Below are 22,712 nucleotides of genomic sequence, written 5' to 3'. Positions count from 1 at the left end.
CACAATACCAGGCACCTTATTCACAGTATCTTATTAGTTAATTCTCATAACAGTCATGTTATTGGATATTATTGTCTCCATTTTTTACTTGAGACAACTGAGGGTCAGGAGTTAATTATACATCCAGTAGGACAGAGCCAGTAAATGGGGGAACACAGGTGTGACTGATTCCCAAGCCTGCCTTCCTCCACTGTCCCAGCCACCTCCCAGGAGCTTCTGAGCAGAGGTACTTCTGGTTCTACTTAACATGTACCTTGGCACCTTTGGTGACTTGAGGTTGATTCATGCAAGGACATCAGTCGCAGGCTATAACACTGCTCCCAGTTGAAACAGCACCCAGCCATACTTCAGAGTGGCCCTAGGGAAGATGCCGTTACTGCCACCATTGCACTGATACTACAGCTTGCACTGGTAACATCAATGTCCAGACGCCAGAAGCTTCTTCACAGCTGTTCCTTAGAAGCCAGGGTATCCTGCTGCATACTCCCCAGAGTAGTTCTGCTGCTTACTTCATTACTTTGTTTCCTTCTGAGTCACCACGTTGCCATGGGTCCATCTGGTAGGTGGAGCTATGTCAGATTTCTGCATCCTAAGAGCAACAGATGCTGGGAAAATGAATTATGGCAACACTGAGAAGGTGGGGCTCAAGATGTGGAAAACGACAAACAGAGGAAGGCAGTCCAAAAGACGTTGGGTAGCTGCAAATTTGACTCTATGCCCCAGACTCACCTCAGAGTGGGATCTTATATCTTTGAAATAGGCTTGGTGAATGGTGACCCACCCCTTGTCCTTTGAAGTGCTACTAAGAATGATACCCTCTTCTTTATCCTGAAGAGTGAAAGAACCACCTTGACTGATCTCCTTGGTGGGAAGGTCTGTCTGCCTCTCATGGTCTGAATTTTAGAAGACATGCCAGGTTGGTGCTGTCATGGAACTGCCACGTCAACCCAGGTTTATCCCCAGTTTTACTTAAAACCACAGAAAGCATGTGGGCAAGTTACTTGGAACTGGTCTGTAGCCAGCCTTGAGGCTTAGGCTTCCCCCACACAGGTAGGGCTGTGTTCTGGGCACGTGTGCAGTGCTGTTTCACAGAGGGTACCTCCTAGCTTCCTTCCAAGTATGGCATTTGGCAAAGCCTGTGTGCCTGAGCACTCATGTCTCCCAAGAATGGGAGTTAAGGTATATATATTTTTTCTAGTTAAGAATTGCCCTTTTGAGACATGAAGAAGACAAATACCATTTTAAAATCTTTTCCCTAGATTTCTTTGTGTAAATGATAGTGAAATACCTGCTAATCTTATGGCTCTCCAGGGACGATGTATGGTCGGCTGTGTGAAAATACAGATTTTTTTGTGCAATGTATTCTGGGTGAGTTTTCCTGGCCAGAGGAGTTTGTTTCTTTGTTCTTGTCCATTACCCTTCCCCTTTATGCCAAGACTAAAGATTAACTCAACTCGTTGTTTGGAATTATCACTCAAGCTATGGCTAATCAGAGAAGAGGAGAAAGACCTTCAAAAGCGGAAGGACAAGGTAATTATTATGCTAGCAAGTTAGAGCCAGGTCTGTTCAAGGCTAGGGAAATCAGCAGCCACAGCATGGTGCTGGGGAAACAGAAGCCAGAAGCCTCTCTCTTACTGTCCCTGACCTTGCCATTGTTTGACCTTGGGCAAGCCACTTTACCTCTGGTAGGAATTGCATGTCTAAAATGAGGACAACATTGCCCATTCTCATTTCTCCCCAGGGGTTCTGACAGGGTCTGTCGCACCTGCAGAGAGCAGATAGGAAAGTGATTAGGACCATGGGCTTTCCGGTTAGGCCATGGCTGTGTGGGGGACAGAGAACTTGGTTTGACCCTTTGACTGATTTCTGAAAATAACTGGAGCAATCAAGATGCCTTTGTTTTCCAAAATAGCTGGGCAAGTAGGGGCTACATGGGCCCCACACCTGGACTAACTTCAGGAAGCAGGGGGCTAATGCAGTCATGTGTATTCATTGATTGGATCAATCATAACTATGCATTAAGGCCCAAGTCATGAATATTCATTGAGGTCCCAATGACTAGGGGACGTAGGATCTTGGAGTGCTCTCTTTGGGGCCTCTTATGTTGGTGAGAACATCTTTGCATGAGAGAAGAGGGAGCGTCGTGTCCCTGGGGACAATGGAGGCCCTGTACTGGGAGCCATTCCAGACCTTGTCTGATGTGTCTGTTTGTATCCTTTCTGGTTATGATAAATGGGTAACTGTAAGTATAAACCTTGGTGGCATAGTGGTTAAAAGCTATGGCTACTAACCAAAAGGTTGGCAGTTTGAATCTACCAGGCGCTCCCTGGAAGCCCTATGGGACAGTTCTACTCTGTCCTAAAGGGTCACTATGAGTTGGAATCGACTCGACGGCAACAGGTTTTTGTTTTTTGGCTTTTTTTTGGTAGGTATAGGCAGTAGTTTCTGTAAGTTCTGTAAGTCATTCTAGTGAGTTATCAGTGAGAACCAACAGAGAGGCTGGCATTTGCCTATTTGCAGGAGTCCGAAGGACAGAGTCCTAACTCGAGGAGACCCAACTCTAGGTGTTTAGGGTCAGAGAGAGAAAGTGCCACATGGGTGTCTGATGTCAGAATGATCAAGTGGGAAAATGGAGGTATCATCACAGTTTGGAAATTAGCCTTATGTCAGCTATTAATACATTGTGTTTTCATGGGGGATATTATTTCACCTCTCTGAACCTCAGTTTCCTGGTAAATGAGGATAATATAATTGTAATATTGCTTCTTAAGGGAGTCACTAGGTGGTGCAAACGGTTAATGTGCTTGGCCGCTAACTAAAAGGTTGGGGGCTTGAGTCCACTCAGAGGTGCCTTGAAAGAAAGGCCTGGTGATCTATTACTGAAAAAAGTCAGATATTGAAAACCCTGTGGAGCACAGTTCTACTCTGACACACAGAGGGTTGCTATGAGTCAGAATCAAGTCAACGGCAACCTGTTTAATGACTTCTTAGGGTTGTTGTGAGGTGAATGAGATGATGGGTCTAAAACATTTAGCTAGTCTCTGGCACATAATACACACCTAACATTAAAAGCCCTTACTATAATCATACTCAGAATTTGGTATGTTGACATGGGAATCACTGGATTTTAGTTCTGGAAGAGTCTATGCAGGTCTTCCACTCTGAGATCCCATTTTCCAGTTAAGAAAAGCAAGACGGGAGCCTTGTCTGCAGGGCAGAGCTGGATCCTGAACCCCCATCAGTTTTGCCCATCACTGCCCCCAACACCTCTGAAAGGAAACCAGTGCCAGCCAAGGTCCAGAGGGAGACTTCAGGTTACCTGTGAAGGGAAAATAGTGACTTGGAGAGGTAGAGGGGCTAGGAGGTAGAGGCATGGCTGGAGCCAGAGTGGGTCTGAGAAACCCAGTGTTTCAGGGATGCTGTGAGGACCAGTCTGGTTGTCGGACTGGATGTCGGCATCCCCAGGTGCTCTTTGTCTGAGTACCTTGGGGTACCCACATTTTCCTCAGCTGACTCCCCTCTGAAGATGGTGCTGATGCTGCTTACTAGAGGTGAGGCTATTCACCTTCTCTGTTTCCTCATCTTCCATAAAAAAATCATCTTCCATAAAAAAGGCTGGTAATTCCTGCTTCTGCCCCACAGGGTTGTCATGGTTGGATGGCAACGTGTGGGGGAGGTGGGCCTGAGAGTGCATGGCTTGTATAGTGGCCGTTCAGAAATGATGATCTGAGGCCTGGAAGGGCCATGAGGAAGACTGTCTGCTGGGGGAATAGGGGGGGAAGGGTTGGCCCAGCCAGCTTTGCAGTGGATGTGCTTGTAGGGACATGGACATTTGGAGACGGTTCTCGTTTGGCTCTTAGACACCCAACTTCTTAGCCCTGTGGTCCACGGGTGCCAAGGGCCTATAGTGGACTTGTGTGTGTGTGGGTGGGGGGGGGGGTTGTTCATGAACCCCTAAGGTATCTGGACAGTTTGTGGGAGCTTTTGTTGGGGTGAAGTTTCACAGCCTTCATCATATTCTCAGAGGAGTCTTTGTTTCCCATGACGTCAGATTTGCAGGAGTAAGAAGCAGTAGTTCCCCATTGTCCCATCTGATACAGAAGTTAACTTCATCCAGGCACGTCTCTGTCTGGGTTTCCTCTGTACCTAGAACTGGCAGAATGGGAAATCATCTGAAATATCCTTTGAACCTAAATCTAAAAACCTGCTGAACCTGAAAAACCAAACGACACCAACCCACAAAAAGCCCTAAACAAGTCAAAAGAGAGATTTTGGTTACGGTGCGGATAGAAAGAAATGAAAGCATTTTCTCCTCATTTCCTCTTAAGCCAGTGATTTTCAGTTAAGGGTTCAGGTGTGTTGTTGTCTGAGGCTTTTCTGGCAAATCAGTGAAGAAGTATTACGTGCCCCCTGTCTTCTCAGACTTAAAGTGCAGGCCACAAAGTCCTACCCATGGTCGTGGTGGGGAGAGAAAACTGGCCCATGACAGACAAAAGCAGCTGTTAGGGTGAGTTCAGTGCTGAGCTGAGTGGGGTAGCCCAGAGCTCCCTGCCCACCAGCGCGGAGCCAGGCTGGACCGGCCACTTCAGAAGACCGTGCGCCACTGGTGCTTAGAAATGCTGACTTCCAAGTTCCTGCTTCCGGAGATCTTGAGTTGGGCCTGGGAACTTAGCTTTTTAAAACGCTCCCCAGGTGATCAGATGGTAGCTTCTCAATCTTGGAGATTATTGGAACCACCTGAGGAATTGTAAAACCTCCCTTCCCACACCCTGCCCCGTACCAGTGAAATCAGAACTTGCAGGTGGGCCTGGGGCACAGTGATTTTTAAGGCCTCCCAGTTGTTTCCAGTGTGCAGTCAAGTTTGAGAACCACCCGTGAAGGAGATAGCATTCCTGCAAGTACTATAAATCAGAATGAATTAGCTCCTGTGCCAACTGGATAGTTGAATCTGAAAGGCTATAAATACTTTCAGATGCCACCAGATTGTGCAGCTGGACGGGATGGCATCAGGTGGGAGCACAGGCTTGAGCTGGGCTTTTGAGTTATGAGCAAATTAATCTTCATCTTTCTGGTTTACTAGCTTGTGACTAGTTCAGACCCTTCATCTTCTCTTTATCCCTAAGCCAGAGTACTGTGTTGAGTCTCAAAGTTCCAGAGGTTTACTAAGAGGAAATATTCCTGGGTGACTACCAAGGGGGCCCTAGTCTCCCGCTTCTGCTGCTTGTGTCCAAACAGATGTTTTTCACCCTTGAATGAAAATGATAGTTTAGTTTCGAGTCGAGGAATATTTGGGGAGGGGGGCTTAATTCTACTGTTGGTTGCAAGAAAAAGTCATCACGCTTTTGATTTTATAAACCAGTTGCTGTTGAGTCGATTCCAGCTCATGGTGAACCTGAAAAACCAAACCAACCCATAAAAAACCCTAAACAAGATAAAAGAGAGATTTTCAAATGTCACCAGAAATCCCATGTATGTCAGAGTAGAACTGTGCTCCATATGTTTTAAAATGACTTATTTTTCAGTAAGTAGATCTTCAGGACTTTCTTCTGAGGTGCCTCTGGGTGGACTTGAACCTGCAACCTTTTAGTTAGCAGCCAAGAATGTTAACCATTTGCACCATCCAGGGATTCCTTTTGGTTCTATACCTCTCAATAAAATAATGCAAACACTTGTTTTTATAGTCACAAAAGACCCTTATATATTAAATTCTTATAAAAATATTCTCTTGACAGGGACAGAGCTGAAACACATGGGTTTACCTGAGACTTTTATGTTTAAAGCGGGTTTTTCCCCAAGTGATAAATATTATTGTAGGGAAAATGTATATCCTCAGACAAACAGGAAGTTTTGGAAGGCTCCCTTAGCAGTGCCATCACACCCCTGGCACGTGTGCCTCGTTTAGTGTCACCTTGAACCGACTGTCTATTTTAGGTGGTTCCCTTATCATTAGGGTAGCACTGGCCTTGGGAGTGGGCAGCCGATTGGCTGTGGCTTCCAATTCGGAAGGGTGGCTGGACTCAGAAGCTGGTGATGTTTCCCTGGCAGTGGCTGTGCTGATAGGATTGGAATCTGACTCTCCCTGGAGACTTTGACGTCAGGCTGAACCACCTTTGCTTTTCTGGATCACCGGATTCGAGTACTTGATACATTCCCATATCACTCTGCTGCAAAAAGGTGGACTCAGGAGCAGCAGATACAAACCTGACAAAAAATGCCAGTACCAGGGTGGAAAGGATCATTAACATGCTGACGGTGAATTCACATTGAAGCCCACAGATACCATTTTTGGAACGTGGCAGCTCCATGAAGGCAGCTCCTCAGATGCTTTGTGCACCTCACATAGAACCAGGCACATAGTAGGCACCTTTAAGCACCACGTGTTGAGTGAGGGAATCAATGAGGGAACACCCACCTATGAGGCAGGTGTGGGGTCACACTGCCTGGGTTGAGTCGGAGCTATGTCACTTTCTGCCTATGTGACTTGAGCCATATTACTTAACCCTTCTGGGCCTCAGTTTCCTCAACTTTAAAATGGCTATAATGTCATCTACCTCATAGGAATATGGAAAAGATGAAGTGAGTGAATCTGTACAAAGTGCTCAGAACTTCACCTGTCACATAATAAACATTCCATAAATGTTAGTGTCTATTATTTCCAAACCAAAACTGACATAGTATCCCATGGGTGTGGGGGGAGATATACCCATGATTATTTAATTTTCCTTTGAAAGTTCTAGCAATGACACAGAAGAAAAAGGCATATGTAGGTAGGGAATAAAATGATTATTTCTTAAACACATGATGTGATTACTTCCGTGAAAGAAGCCCAAAGAATCAGTCAAAAGCCTCTTAGAATCAATAATAGCAGTGAAATGGCCAGATGTAAAAGAAATACTTAAAAATCAACTTCTCTGCAATATGCCAGCAGTAACCAATTAGGAAATACAGTGGTGGAGGGAAAAGCTACCAAATTTAAAAGGACCTTATGGTGGATGCCTTCTGTCCAAGTTATGTGATATATGTAATACTGGACTTCCTATTTTAAGGAATCCTTAGAATAAACCTTATTTGGCCTGTTATATTATTTTCACATATTACATAATTTGTTTTGCTAATATTTGCTTAGATTTTTGCATCTTAAGTTTCTTTGTTGTGTGTGTCCTTTCTGTTAGGTTTTAATGTTGAGGTTATACCAGTTTTGTAAAAAAGCCAGGACTCCTTGGATCTGTTGTAAGTCCTGGAGGAGGTTGTATAGTGAGGTAATTGTCCAGCAGAAGGCAGGATGGTGCAGGCGGCTATGGAGTTAGATACTTTGCTTTCAGCCCTGGGTCTGTCTCCACCAGCTATGTGACTGTGCAGATTACATCATTTCTCCATGCTTTGTGTTCCTTATCTGCAAAGTGGGTACAGTAATAGCATACACCTCCAAGGTGGGTAGGAGCAGGGATGAAAGGTGGTGGACACCCTTCTGCTGACCTGACCGAACCCTGGCCACTCTTGCTGCCCCCTTGCCTGCACCTTGGCCAGCCCTTTCCTTTGGCCTGAACACCTATGATCTGGGCCTTATCTCTGTCAGCCTGCTTCAACAGCCCTTGGCTCCCATTTCCACTCAGGTTTCCTTAATTGTAGGGTTTTGTATATAGAACCTGGCAGGAGGAAGGAAGAGGTAGAATGTTGAGGCAGAAGAATAATAAGTGATTAAATTAATAAAGAAAATAGGTTTACTGGGAACTCCCAAAACAAATGTCTAGAAATAATCTTTAAATCTTGAACTGAAACTATCCCATGAATCCATCGTTAAACTAAACAACAGTTTAGCCCAATTAATAAAGAATATCTGCCTTGAGTGTAGCTCTTATAAAGAATTATCTCTTTGAGCTTAATCTAACAACATTTAATCTAAAGCAAAGATGAGAACTTTAAGAGGCAGAGAGCTTAAATTAATAGTGATGAAACAATATGGGTAGAGGTAGTGAGAATGGTGACACTATAATTGTGTTATTGAACTATTCAGGTAGAAATTGTGAATGACTGTGTATTTGGTTGTGTGTATTGCAACCAAAATAAATAAAATATTAAAAAATAGGCTTACTAAATTACTGAAAAATTCAGTTTACCAAAAGATTCAAGAAAATTTAATATGTGAAGTCCAATATTATATATATGTCATGTAACAGAATACAAAGACACCTACCATATGGTTCCTTTTTGATTCTACGCCGACTTAAATTTCACGTGGGTTCAGTTTAACCAAACCAGTTGCGTAGTTGCTCAGAGCACAAGTGCAGAGAAGGTGAATCTGCAGATGACAGGCCTGTGTGGCTTCCTTGGGAAGACCAGCCTACTTCTCACACAGGTGTCTGGAATCCTGCACGCTCACTGCCTGTGGAACTAGAGCACTCTGGGAAAACAAGTGCTTACTCTGAATAAAACTTTGCAGTTGTTTGGAGATGATGGTAGGGGCTATGGAGGGGCTGTTTCTGCAATTCTCCAGAACTTGGGGTGTTCTGAAGACTTTTCCTGGTCATTTGTGTTTTCCTGCCCTGGGCAACTAAACCATGTACTTTGTCTACCATTCATTTGGCATTTGTCATTGACTCCTTATGGCTGGTAATGTGAGTTAGAGAACAGCCTCCAGATCTGGGGATTTAGGGTTTGCTGTTTCTAATAGTTAGGGGCTGGCACCATGAGAGGTTCACTGATTTTCTGCTCCTGGCTTGACCCCTGTCCAGCTCAGGGTGAGAACACACACCTCCTGAATGCTGCTGCCACCCGAAAACATCGTTCTTGGCAGATCAGACAGAAGACTGTTCAAGAAAGCTGCTCAGTAATTAAGTTCAGTGCACTTAATCGAAACTTTCTTCCTGGCATGACCCCAGGCGTTGAAGGTGCATCAACATCATGATTGTTGAAAGAGAAAAGGTTTTTCATCAGGAGCAAAGTTTTGAGGAAATTTGCGTTATAGAACTCCGGAATCTGTCTTTTGAAGATGAGTCAAGTGTTGCATGTTTGTTGTACACTCTTTGAGGCTAATGCCTTCCTCAAAACAAATGTAAAACAAAACAAAAATAAAATAGAAAAGAGAGGCTTATCGGGACTTGAATGGATTGTGAATGTAGATTCTCTACCTACAAGCAGCTGCTGGGATGGAGGCTACTTTAGGCTTTTGTAGGATATGCAACTGGTTTTCCATTCTCCTTTAAAAGAATACCAGAAAATCAAACCCACTGCCATTGAGTTGATTCTGACTCATAGCGACCCTATGGGACAGAGTAGAGCTGGAAACTGGGTTTCGAAGGCTATAAATCTTTATAGAAGCTAACAGCCACTTCTTTCTCCTGCAGAGCAGATGGTAGATTTGAACTGCTGACCTTTTGGTTAGCTGAGAGTTTAAATACTGCATCACCAGGGCTCCTTTTAAAACTATAAAAAATGATTAATTAATATGAACCACTCCTTGCCCTCTTATTTGGTCTTGCGAATTAAAAAATACAAGTGTTTCAGTCACTTCTGTAAATTCATACTCAGAATATCATCAGTATGCCCTGGTGAGATCTGTGCCCCGCCTTCTCCAACACAACCACAAAACCAGAAAGCAGGAAAGCACTGCCAGAATCTGTTATAAATGAGGCCCTGATGGCGAGAGATGAGAGCTGCCAAAAGGCCAGAAGAAAGGGGGGAGAGGAATCCAGCCAAAGATAGACCCAGCATGTTACCTGCTGCCATGTTGGTTGGCTGGCTGCGTTTCCGCCTTTCTTTACGGGCTTCTCCTTCTCTCCAGATCTCAAAGTCCAGGTTTTGTTACCCCAGGCAGCCAGGATTCAGATTTTCTCCTATTTACTGTCTTCTATCAACTTCTCTATGCTTTAGTCCTTCTCTGCATAAAGCAAGATGAGCGCTAGTTGGAGTAGAACTGGGAGAGGTCCACCCTTTTTTCTTCCTTAGGAGAAATGAAGTGAGAAGGAAATAGAAGTGAGACAAGGTGGGAGGTAAGTTGGTATTTCTGATAATAAGTATCATTTGGTGGACTTCTATCTTCCTATAAGAGTGAAGTTAAGAGAGAAAAGCCCTACCAGTCTTGAATTGATGCACAGCAAAATGGCTCTTTCTGATTACCCCGCAGCGTGTTCTCTTTTCCAGTTTTCTAAAACTGTAAAATTAGCCATGTCAATGATAAGCAGATTTGTGTTGTTACATTCCGGGGATTTCACTTCATGGGCACAAAATTAAAAAATTTCCCAACATGGTCAAACATGACTACGTGCAAACCCTGTGAATGGAATGAGTTGATGGAATTTGGCAATAAAATGTGTGTGCTATTCCAACAAAGTCAATCTTTAGTGTTTTATTTTTCTTAAAGCGCTGTGACATCACGTTATTCCAGGACAGATTCCTGTTCAGTTTAGCATTGCTGCTTATCCGGAGCATGTTTCAGGTGGTTATCTCAAAACCTTCAAGTTCAGGAAGAACACTTGATGGACAGCATTGGAGTGAGGTGTTCTCTTTGGCTGACTCCTCTGATGCCCACATTTTGTCTCCTGTCTCCTTTAGGAGGGTCAAGAAGCACAGCATCATCCTGAGGACACAGCTGTCAGTGAGGGTCCATGCTTGCATCGGTGAGTGACATCTGCAGAGGGGATGTTTGTCTTCTGTCCTCAGTGATTCAACACGTGTTGAGAAATGGCCACTTATGGGAATAAAGTAAAATATTTACGGTTATGCTGTCTCCTCGGGTTAACCCCATCATAGATTGTTTGAGTTTCTGGTGAAGCAATTTATAGCAGTAATTTTTGAAGCCCGGTTTCATTCTGATTTCCTTAGCTGTTTGGTTAGTGCATAAAGCTTGAGGTAAGATGGATTGTTGAATGAGGTTTTGTATGTGAGGTGAGGAGAGGTAAGCTGTGCCAGCATCAGCCACTAGCCCTAAGGGTGGGAGGCTGGGCTGCTTATGTCCTCTGAGCCCTCCCTAGAAGTGAAGTGAAGGTTTGAAGTGAGCCCCTTGCGTGCCTTCTGGTGGCTCCTGAAGCTTTCTTGTGGAGAAGTGGATGCAGAGGCTCCAGGCTGTGATCAGATGATTGAACGGGAAGCCTTGGGTCTGTGTGGGGGTAGAGGGCACACATAGTACAAAAACGTGTTCAGTGAGCAAAGATATTTGTGGTTCAGGGTGGTTTGCCCATGGCTGCTCAGGAACCCCACTGGGGCCATTCTTGTAGCCATTGATTTTCCTGGGCCTGTTGATCCCTCTGCCTATAGACATGGGTTGTGTGGCAGTGAAACCAATGATTTGTGCTAAGTAGACAGCCTCTATGTGAATAGCCTCTAAAGCTGTGGCCAGGTTTCCTTCTGGCTTTGGGCTCAGTCAAAGAAACTGTAATATCATAAAAGGAGAAAAAAAAAAGTAAATAAGATTCACTTTGTGCATGGAAGTTCCTTATATCTGTGTCATTTTGCTATTACTTAATATGCATCATAGCCCTGATTCAGGGCTGTAATTAGGAATAGCTATCATTTTTTTTTATCATAAAAATTAGAGTACAAATCATCCTGTTGCATCCCAGCCTGCAACCCTAGCGCGGTATTCGTTGGTGGGGTAGAAAGGATTGTTTCTAGCCTTTCCTCCTTCTCCCCGCTTCCCTGCTGGAGTTGGGGCTCAGGGGACAGGGGAGTGGCTGGACATGGAAGATAGTCTGTAATTTTACTTCATTTGGTGTTAAGTGTGGTTAGGCTGCAGGTGCCTCACAGTGACAGCCTTTGTCTGACTCTCACTAGAGAGGGATTGGGTGGCCGACTGGTACACCTCACAGGTGGCAGGTCAGGCACAGGAAGGGTTCATAATTTTGTGGGAAATGAATTAAGATTTTTCAGACCTTCAGCCATTATTGACCGTTCTGCTCCTCAACTGCCTGTAGCATGGAGTGACTGTGGAATATAACTGGGCACTGGATTATATTTAATCAGTTATGTTTTTATTACCTGCTTCACATCTTCCCAGTTATTTCATATGTGTAAATCATATCTACTTAAAGAAAAGGCCTGTAACCTGTGACTTTGACTATGCTTCTCCCAGCCCGCATCCTGGACCTAGATCAAATCCAGGCACATAGCATGTGCTGAATCCTGTGGAAGTTAAATATTGGTTGAAATAATAGAGGTAATGGTTGCACAACGTAATGAATGTAATTAATGTCACTAAATTGTACATGCAAAAAATGTTGAAATGGCAAATGTTTGTTTTATATGTATATATGTGCATAATTTTTTTTTTTACCACAATTAAAAGAAAAAAGTGATATAACTGGTAACCACTGGAGATGTGTGGCATGAATTGGTGTTTCTCAGGAATAGTAAGACAGTGAAAAGCAAACTTACACTAAAATGGATTAGATCAAAATGCGAATGAGAGTGTCCTTTTGAGAAAATCCACCCTTTTGAAGTGTGTGCTTAAGTATTTCAAGTACAGAAGTTTTTCTAACTTTGCTGTTACTGACTTGGTGCATTAATTTAGGTAGTAGTCAGCAGCCACCATGTAATACATGTAAAACACACCTCTTAGCCCCATGGCATGCTGAGCACTGATGGCCATTCAGCCCCACTCTACAAGGACACATCTTCCTGCTCCCAGTCACTGAACTGTGTGCTTACAAAGCGAGTGTGTTTCTTCCCAGACCTCCTTATGCCACTAACATTTGTTGGAATTGTATAATTGACTGGAAAAGTATGGAAATATTTTATAAACTGATTAAATAGGAGCATTAAAAGTCACTGCTTCTTTGAAAATATGTTGAATATTTTATGAAGATTCAAAGTTGGTCACTAAAAAAAGCATGCCTATCAAAGTAAGTTGTTGTGACAGCTGTACAAAGTGGGGGAAAATTATAAAAATCTAGGATTCTATGCTCAGGTTGCTTCACAAGTGTCTTCAATTCTTGCTTGATTTCAAAGAAACTGAAATTGGAGTCACAGACCACGTTATTGGAGTGGTTTATAAAAGTAGGTCCACATGGAATTCCAGTTAATAGACCCTTACTCAAAAATAGATTGTGGCCTGCAGTGGACTGAAGGCCAGTCTCCTTATACGCTGTAAGCTGGTGACCAACAGTCCTCATCTCAGGCAAACTGGGGTGATCGGTCACCAAACCTGTAAGTTAAAGCTTTAAGGCATGCATTTTTTTTTTTTTTTTTAAAGGCTTCTCTGCTTTAACTAGCTTTTATCGTTAATTGACTTAGGCCTGATTATGTTGGATGAGAGGGGCTTACTCTATAAATTAACTTCAGTACCCAAGAAGGCAAACTTTTTTCTTTTTATTGAGAACTCTCTCATTCCATTTCCTATTATTGGCAAGATCTGGAATAGATTTATTATAATAGCACTAAATATTATCCTTTGGTTATGTATATACAATGGAATGTATGCATCTATTTATGAAGTACCCCCCCCCCCATTGTGACATGTTCTTACTCTTTCCAAATGGCAATATTAAAAGGGTTTCTTTGGGATGGAAAAAAACCAAACCTGGAACAATCTCCAGTTAAAATGACAAAGGAGAAAATGACAAGGGAAAAAACAAACTTTTTCACATCAGTTGTTTAAGGCCTTGTTTCCTTTCAAGATCATTTTCCATCTTCTCCATGTAAGAAACAGATGAATGATTACAGGCGTTGGATGCAATGGCCACCATCTTAGACCTCATACCATATCCGACACCCCAAAGACCTTCCTTCCTACCCCAGGATTGGACTATAAGGACCCAGGATCAGCTTTTGTCTCATGGGTTTAAAACGCTTTCAAGTAAATTTCTATGAAATAATGTTTTCCTCACCCTAAATTCTCCCCCCTTCATTCCTGCTTTTATGAAGTATAGGAATGTTTAGAATCCAGGACTGTGTGTTGACGAATTGGAGGTGACATGTCTTTGGAATTCTCCAGTGTTAACTTTGGAACCCCTGCGCCTGTTGGGATGAGAGTGGAGTGGAGCCTTCATGGTTAGCAACAGAGCAAGCCTCATGAAAAATGAAGACCGAGGGGGCTCTGCTTTGATGCTCCCAGCAAGCAGCAGAGACAGGTCTTTTCTGATAGTCCAGCAATACTGAAGCATTTGGCAGGAGCTTGGAATGAGATTTTGGTACAGAGAAAGGCCCCAGGCTTTTTACCTCTATGCTCATCTCCACTGTAATTTTTATTTCTTTGCACATTTTTAATTTGACCACATGAGGTAACATATTGTAGCAAAACATTACATGACTTGCCTTCTTAATCTAACTTGGATCCCTCAGAGAAATAAAAATGTCTACGGTCATAATGTGGGCATGAATTTACAGACATAAATGAAAAAAAAAAATCCACAATAAGCATGAGAGCACTGCATTTTATGAGGTTAGCCAGAAAAAATAAAGTTTTGGGTCCCTGCAAATGATCCTATTTCCAGACACCAGAAAAAATGCTCAGAGGGCCAACTGGCTCTGATGATAAATCTCATCATAAAGAGAAAGGGAGCCGAAGAACTATGGGATAAGGAATGGGACCTAGACTTTAAAATATAGGGTTTGAAGTCATTCTGATCCTAAAGTTAATATGTGTTTTCTACTGGCTGACTTTTAAGGCTGGAGCCCTGGTGGCACGGTGGTTAAGCACTCTGGCTGCTGACTAAAAGGTCAGTTGTTTGAACTCACCAGCCGCTTCCTGGGAGAAAGATGTGGCCCCATGGCAGTCTGCTTCTGTAAAGATTTACAGCCTTGGAAACCATGTGGGACGGTTCTACTCTGCTCTATAGGGTCACTATGAGTCCGGGATCGACTCAGCAGCAATGGGTTTGGTTTTTGACTTTCGAGGCTTTTTGTTTGGTCTGAAACTTCTGCATTTTAGTTTTCTGGAGCAGACTCCATCTTCCCATTAAGGAAATAAACACTTTCAGTTAATTCTCTGGGACCCAGAAGGCCTACACTTTCAAATATCCAGCACTGGGTTAAGAAAAAGGCAAAAAATTGGCTGAAGATACCAAAGTGTCATTTATGCTTGTAGTTGTGAAAGCACAGTCAGGCACAGAGGGTCTTCAGAGACAGTCTTCCATAACGTACGAAATGCGGAGGTCAGCCCGTAGAGATGGTGATGGAGGACAAAGAGGCAGACACTGGCCAGGTGGCTGAAGTGCTGGACTCTGCCTGATGTTAATCTCATTGCTCATTAAAAGTCAAAGCACAGGATAGAGTCACAATGGCCAGTGTTGAAGGCAAAAAAAAAAAAAAAAAAAGAAAAAAAAAAGCATAGGAGAAGGCTGCTTCAGCTATTGATGCAGAAAAGCAGTCAACTTGCAGCAACAAAAACATCCACAAAACGAGGCATCGATACATCGTTTGCAAAGCATTTTCCTTTTGTGAGCTAAGTCGTGTGACTACGTGCTCTGCACTATACTGTTACCGTAAGGAGTGAATTATAAAATGGTGGCGACGTTATGCGAAGTGAAATAAGTCAGTCACAAAAGGACAAATATTGTATAGCACCTCTTACCTGAAGCATTTAAAGTAGGCAAGTGTATAGAGCCCAAGGTGTATTAGTGGCTAAGAGGCAGGCGGAGGGAGAGGGAAAGGGGAGTCATCAGTGCTTAGGGGATGCTGAGCTTCTGTTAAGGGTGATAGAAAAACTTGGTAACGGGCAGTGGTGATGTTTGAACGACACAGTGAACATAGTTGATATAATTGTACATGTGAAGCATATTGAAATGGTAAATGTTTTGTTACGTGTATATTTACCACAATAAAAAATGCAAAACATAAAAATGAATGAAGAAAAACAATGCGGTGCATTTCTTCAAGAAGCGCTTCTAGTGCAAGAATGACTAAGCGGTTTTTATCTCATGTGCCTGCCAGTTTTAGAGAAGGTGGCTCCCCAGGGCACAGTGTTGAGAAGGATCCTAAGGCCACATGCTGTCCTAATGGGAACGGGTCCTGGACCAGTGCTGGCTTTCATTGGTGGTGATGGAGGTGGGTGGTGTGTGTGTCTGTGTGGTGGCCGCTCAGGGCCTTGGGGTGAAGTAGAGACCCTGTTGAGTGCCTAAACCCCTTCTAGCTACAGTGTAGGGAGGTCTGGGCTTCTGTATTCAGAGGATGGGGAGCGGAGCTGTGGCCCATGACCTCGGCCCCCAAACACATACTTTGTTCTGCCTTTCATCTTAGCCTGTGAGTGTGAGCATGGGGTGCCTCTGTTCTCGCCCATCTTGTCTAGGTTGAGGGTACCAATTTCCCTGCCTCTCACTCTGAGGATCTTTTCCTTCTCTGATCAGTTTCAGCTGGTTTTGTGAGGCTGCGTCCTACTGCCTCTGCCTATTCTGATGTAATGCTCACCCTCTGTAGTGGGCTGCAGAGGGGCACTGACTTAGGCTCGTTATCCGGATTCTAATGTGGTCCTTAAAAACCCCAAAACCAAATCACTTGCCAGTGGAATGGATTCTAACTCCTGGCGGCTCCATGTGCGTCAGAGTAGAACTCTGCTCCCTGGAGTTTTCAATGACTGATATTTGGTTGTAGATTGCCAGGCCTTTCTTCTGAGGTACCTCTGGTGGACTTGAACTGATAAACTTTTGGTTAGCAGCCCAGTGCTTGGTGGTTTGTGCCACCCAGAGATGTCTGATGTGGTCCTTACCACCTCTCAACTCTATAGCCATTTGGAATTTCCATCTAAACTAGAGGTTTCCTACAGGAAACAGCCAAATGCCTTTTCAACACTCCTGGGCCTAACAGACCCTCAGTGAGGTACTGTTAGCACTGTGGGTGCTGAGACACATGAGGCCTGGGCAGTGACATGGTTAGCCTGTGTGCCTGTCCCCTCTGGGCTCTGTGGAGGCCCTCTGTTGTCCACTCGGTGGTGGACCCTACACGTCCACCCATGTGACTGCAGAAATCAAGAAAACAGGCTTTCTCCGGCCACATTTCCCAGGGCCATTCTTTCCCCTCTTGGCTCTGCTTTCTCTGATTCCAGGCCTTGAACCTGGACTTCTTGCTGACGGGAGGCTCCTCTGCTCCTGTTCTGCCTCTCCACTTCAGCCTCAGGCAGGGTAGGGGTGGGGAAAGATAGGGCTCTGCCCCCAGATGTCTCCATGGTCAGGCTCACAGTATCCAGCTATGCCCGTTCCTGATAGTGTGGGGTGCAGTGGGTCACACTTCTTATTTTCTGTGTCTTGAAGCCCAGGCCCAGGTTCTCCACCATGAAGCCCGTCTCCCCATCCATGAAAGGCTGTCTTCCTGAAGAGCCCCTTGGGTAGCTGGCTGCAGCCTCGGCATGGGCTGGGTTTGGATTTGAAATCCCCAATCTCCTATTTGTGGCAGGAGACTTTCAGTGCCTGTTTTTTTTTTCCTTTAAACCTCCACCCTGTTACACCCCATCAAGTCTGTGACCTGTTTTTGCCTGAAGTTTTGTTCTCTAGGCAAATACAAGCTCTGTGGGTTAATCAGATAAGCCCACTCTCATAATCTGTTTCCCATTAACCTGTCACAGCTCCCAGGTGGCAGACCCACAGAATGCCCATGTGTCTAGCAGGCCCTTGGGTTTGGACTGATGGAGGAGATTCTCAGGTCAGCCTGTTAGTTTCTGTTCAGTCTGTGTGGGTGGCTACCTCTAAGGTGCCTTATCGTGTAACAGTGATAGACAGATGCTCCCCTCCCCCCCCAAAAAGGAATGGGAGAAAGGATATGGGAAGGGTGTAAAATAGACTACCAGGTATGTTAAACTACATGAGAGTCTTGTTGTTAAATGCTGGTGACTGTTCACTTCTGTCATATCTTTCCACAAATGCCATAACCTTATGGAAGAAAGGACTGGCAATCTACTTCTGAAAAATCAGCATTGAAAACCTTTTGGAGCACAGTTCTACTCGGACACACGTGGGATGGCCATGAGTTGGAATCGACTTGATGGCAACTGGTTTGGTTTTGGTTTTATTACCTCTGTAGGACTTTGTTACCATTCATCTCTAAGTGTCTTGAGATGGTGGATATTGAAATTTGAGTATTGCCTTAGAACCATTTTCAGTGTATTTGCTTTGCTCTGTCTTAATGACTATTCACATCCTGGTCATTTAACAAAGAACATGAAATGCTGTCAAAAAATAAATTGATAATGGAGAATGTAGTCATATTGGTGGGGATACGTATGTTGTTGTTAGTTACCATTGAGTTGATTCTGACACTTGAACTGCTGTGTCAGACCCTGTGTGCGCAGACTAGAACTGTGCTCCATAGGGTTTTCAAGGCCGTGGCCTTTCGAAAGCAAATTGGTAGGCCTGTCTTCTGAGACATCTCTGGGTGGGTTTGAACCATCAATGTTTTGGCTAGTCGTCAGGCGCCTAACCATTTGTGCCACCCAGCCACTGTCATATTCATATATATATATGTATGTGTGTATATGTGTATATGTGTGTGTGTATACATACATATGTATAAAATAGGGATACATATATAGGAACAAATATAAGGATACCTAGGTGTGGAAACCCTGGTAGTGTAGTGGTTAAGTGCTGTGGCTGCTAACCAAGAGGTCAGCAGTTCAAATCCACCAGGTGGTCCTTGGAAACTCTATGGGGCAGTTCTACTCTGTCCCATAGGGTCACTATGGGTTGGAATTGACCCAATGGCAGTGGTTTTGGTTTATAGTAGGTGTCGTAAGTTTAAATCATATGCTGGCAGTTAGGCTTCAAAGTTGCTATCCAGTGAAACTTTAGTTAGTTATACCCAGAAAACAACGCTTGGTAAGGAAACCACATTGTTTTCGAATGATTCCTACCGGAATGTTGCTGCAAATGCTTCCCTCTTGCGGGTCTGACCTACCCATCAGGTATAATGTGAGCTCTAGGGACCAGCTTGCTGCACCCATGGCTGTCCTCATAAAGAAACAACTTTGTTTCCATCGCTGAACAATCAAAATGTATGTTGGGAAACAAAATGCTTTGTCTTATTACTAGAAAATTTGACATCCAGAGGGCATGGGAGCGGAAAAAGAGGATGGATGGCTCGCAAATGTCTTGCGAAATGAAGATTCTTTAGGAGTTAGGCCTCCATCAGTGTGTTTTACAAGGTCTCGCTGAGGCTCAGAGGAAACAGACTCAGAGGCTGTTCTTTGGGCATTTTACCAATTTCTGTTGTGTTGGAAATACCTAATAGGAGGTATTTTAACTTGAGGGAAAAAACTTCTGGAAAGCATTCATAGTTCAGGAAACATACAGTCAGTTAAAGATTTAATTTAAAGGAGGGAAAAAAAAAAGCATTTGGAGAATTTCTTATAAGAGCTGGGGTTTCAAGTTCATATACTAGAGTAACAGCAATAGAATCGCAAAGGAGAAAATTTAAAACATTTGATTATCTTCTTAGCATTGTTGAAAAAAAGAAAATGAATACTGTTGTTAATTGTACACAGAGGCGATGTGATTTATCTATAGTTCTAGCAACTGGATTGTGGCATGTGTGGGCAGGAAGAGGCACTGCCTCACAGGTATTTAGAAAAACTTTTGGACGACCAGGTATACTGCGTTGACTCCAGACAGTAGATACTCAAGTTATTTCTTAGCCTTTTGCAAAGTCCATGCTTTAGATTCAATGGTCAATTTAATAACCCATCTTAAAATTAGATGTTGTTTGTAAAAGTATTTCAGAAGTTGTAAAATGCTGCAAAGATTGTTAGTTTGAAAGGAACTCTGCTGAAAACTAACAAAGAAATGCCTATTGTTTGCCTCTACCATTTTTTTTTTTTTTTAAAGTAACATGAACCCAGTTCTCAGAGTGACTTACATTTGCAGTTTGGCCCCTTCACACCCACGGTTTCACTGACCCTCACAAACCGTCTGTTGTGTGGACAGGGCAGACACTCATGCCACAGGAGGCCAGAGGAAGGCGAGGTCATGCGACTGGAAGTGGAGGGATGGAGGCTGACCCTAGATCTCCTGACTCCCTGACCAGTGTTTCTTGCGTTGACCTGCTGCTTTTCTGTCTCTCTTTTTGGGGGGGTCTAGGGGAGAGAACAAAATAAAATATTATTTTATGCATTTATTTATTGACTAAAATAGCATTTCTGAAATCAGCTCCACAAGGCTGCATGAAAAAGTATTTTTGGCAAACATACCTAGAAATACTAACTGCAGGACCTTTAATGTAAACTCTACTAGGGGAGTTGACATTGATTATAGAAACTGTTAAAATCAACAGTAGTTTAAGATTTTTTTTTTTAATTCTCAGTTGGTTTTTATTTAAGTAATACTGAGTTTTTGGTGAAAGTTTACACATTAGGTTCTCATTTGACAATTTTCATGCAAATTATTCAGCGATGTTAGTTAATTTATCACAGCGTCTCAGTGTCAACATTCTCTTTAATTGTGTTCTGTTTGTTCTTTCCAGTACTCTAGTTTCCCTGCCCCCTTATCTTCTCATCTTTGCTTTTGAGAAATTGTTGACCTTTTGGTCTCATACCGATGGTTTTTAAGTAGGGCGCCGATCTTATGGGTGATATCCTTTATTTTGTGTGCCACTATGCTATTTTGCTATATGGGTAATATCCTTTATTTTGTGTGCCACTATGCTATTTTGCTAAAGGGTGATCTTGGAATAGGCTCGCTTTTAGGTTTGAAGAGTGTCTCAGGAAACTCTGGTGGTGTAGTGGTTTAGAGCTTCAGCTGCGAACCAAAAGGTCAGCAGTTAAATCCACCAGGCACTCCATGGAAACTCTGTGGGGCAGTTCTACTCTGTCCTATGGGGTCACTTTGAGTTGGAATAGACTCGATGGTGTTGGGTTTGGTTTTTTTTGGTTCAGGGCGATAATCTTAGGGGTCCTCTGTTCTCTGTTGCTCCAGTTTGTCTGGCTTTTTAAATAAATGAATTTGAGTTCTCCATCTTTTTCTCCCATTCTGTCCGGGACCAACTATTGTGGCCCCAGTCAGACCAGTCAGTGATGGTAGCTGGGTACCATCTAGTTCTTCTGGTCTTAGGGTGGATGAGGTTGTAGCTCGGGTAGACTTGTTTCTTCTCTGTGCTTTTTGTTACCTTCTCACTGCTCTATTCCTGGTGAGCTGAGGCTCATAGTTTTGTCTTAGATGGCTGCTCACAAACTTTTAAGACCCCACAGACTACTCACTTCACTAGGATGCAGGTTATGATTTTTGTGAGTTTGGTTATACCAGTTGACTGAGTTGTACCATGTGACTACGGTCCTGAGCCTTCAAACTCAGAAAAGCAAAGTTGGAAGGTATTTGGTTATGTCTGAGAAGTATCCGTATTTGTGTCTTCAATGACTACGTGTTCCTGCACCATGTATTTGTATTTACACATACATATAGATACTTTTGGAAACCCTGGTGGCGTAGTGGTTAAGAGCTACAGCTGCTAATCAAAAGGTTGGCAGTTCGAGTCCACCAGGTGCTCCTTGGAAACTCTGTGGGGCAGTTCTACTCTGACCTATGGGGTCTCTATGAGTCGGAATCAACTCGATGGCAATGGGTATGGTTACTTTCATCTGTTCTCACCTGTGTTTACCTACCTGTATACCAGTTTGCCTACATCCATCCATAAGTGCTCAGATGCTCATTATTTGGTTGTGCTGTATGCACTACATTGACAATTGGTGCCATTTTTCCCATCACCAAAAATAACTAGTCTCTACTGTATAAACTATACTTTCCCCTCCCCCTCCTCTTCCTGGTAACCACCAGTGAACATTGGTCTCTCTATATTTATCTATTCTTGTCTTCTTATAAAAGAGGGATCATATAATATTTGTCCTTATATGCTTATTTCACTTAGCATTATGTCCTCCAGGTACATCCATGTTTCATGGTCTCGTCATTGTTCTTTATGGTTGCGTAGTATTCTACTGTATGTGTGTACCAGTTTGCTAATCCGTTCATCCATTGATGGACACTTCAATTGTTTCCATTTATTTACTATTGTGAATAAAGCAGCAATGAACATAGGTGTGCATATGTCTGTTTGTGTCTTTATTTTTAGGTCTATAGGGTGTTTGTTTTAGGGTGTATCATTGCTGGTAGAAAGCAGAGAATACCAGGAAGATTTTTACCTGTGTTTTATTGGCATTCTACAGTCTGGATCCTACGAAATTATGGGTAACATTACAAAGAATGGGAATTCCAACTCACTTAATTGTGCTCAGGTGGAACCTGTGTGTAGACCAAGAGGCAGTCGTTCCAACAGAATAAGGGGGTATTGTGTGGTTAAAAATCAGGAAAGGTATGGATCAGGGTTGTATGCTTTCACTGGACTTATTCAATCTGTACGATGAGCAAATAATCCAAGAAGCTCGATTATTTAGAAGAACATGGCATCAGGAGCGGAGGGAGATTCATTAGCAATATGCAGTATGCAGATGGCACAACCTTGCTCGCTTTTCAGCAAAGGGGACCTGAAGCACTTGCTGATGAAGATCAAAACTACAGCCTTTAGTATGAATTATACCTCAATATAAAGAAAACAAAAATTCTCGCAACTGGACCAATAGGCAACATCATGATAAATGGAGAAAAGATTGAAGTTGTCAAGGATTTCATTTTACTTAGATCCACAATCAACGCCCATGGAAACAGCTGTCAAGAAATCAAGTGACGTATCGCATTGGGCAAATCTGCTGCAAAAGACCTCTTTTAAGTGTTGAAAAGCATAGATGTTGCTTTGAGGACTAAGATGTGCCTGACTCAAGCAATGCTATTTTCGGTTGCCTCATATGC

General features: G+C 43.3%; 1 protein-coding gene across 1 annotated transcript in view; it reads left to right on the top strand.

The window, feature by feature from the left end:
* Window positions 1-22,712, top strand: part of LOC135232859 (FH1/FH2 domain-containing protein 3-like) — a 236,060-nt gene that overhangs the window by 76,312 nt on the left and 137,036 nt on the right. Inside the window, exon 3 of the mRNA XM_064294596.1 lies at window positions 10,552-10,616. Within this exon, the coding sequence (XP_064150666.1) occupies window positions 10,552-10,616 (65 nt within the window). The remainder of the gene's footprint in view (window positions 1-10,551; window positions 10,617-22,712) is intronic.

The sequence above is a fragment of the Loxodonta africana genome, chromosome 11 (genome assembly GCF_030014295.1).
Source record: "Loxodonta africana isolate mLoxAfr1 chromosome 11, mLoxAfr1.hap2, whole genome shotgun sequence".
Classification (NCBI taxonomy): domain Eukaryota; kingdom Metazoa; phylum Chordata; class Mammalia; order Proboscidea; family Elephantidae; genus Loxodonta; species Loxodonta africana.
The sequence above is the reverse complement of the archived record's forward strand: the minus strand, read 5'-3'. Positions and strand labels throughout refer to the sequence as shown.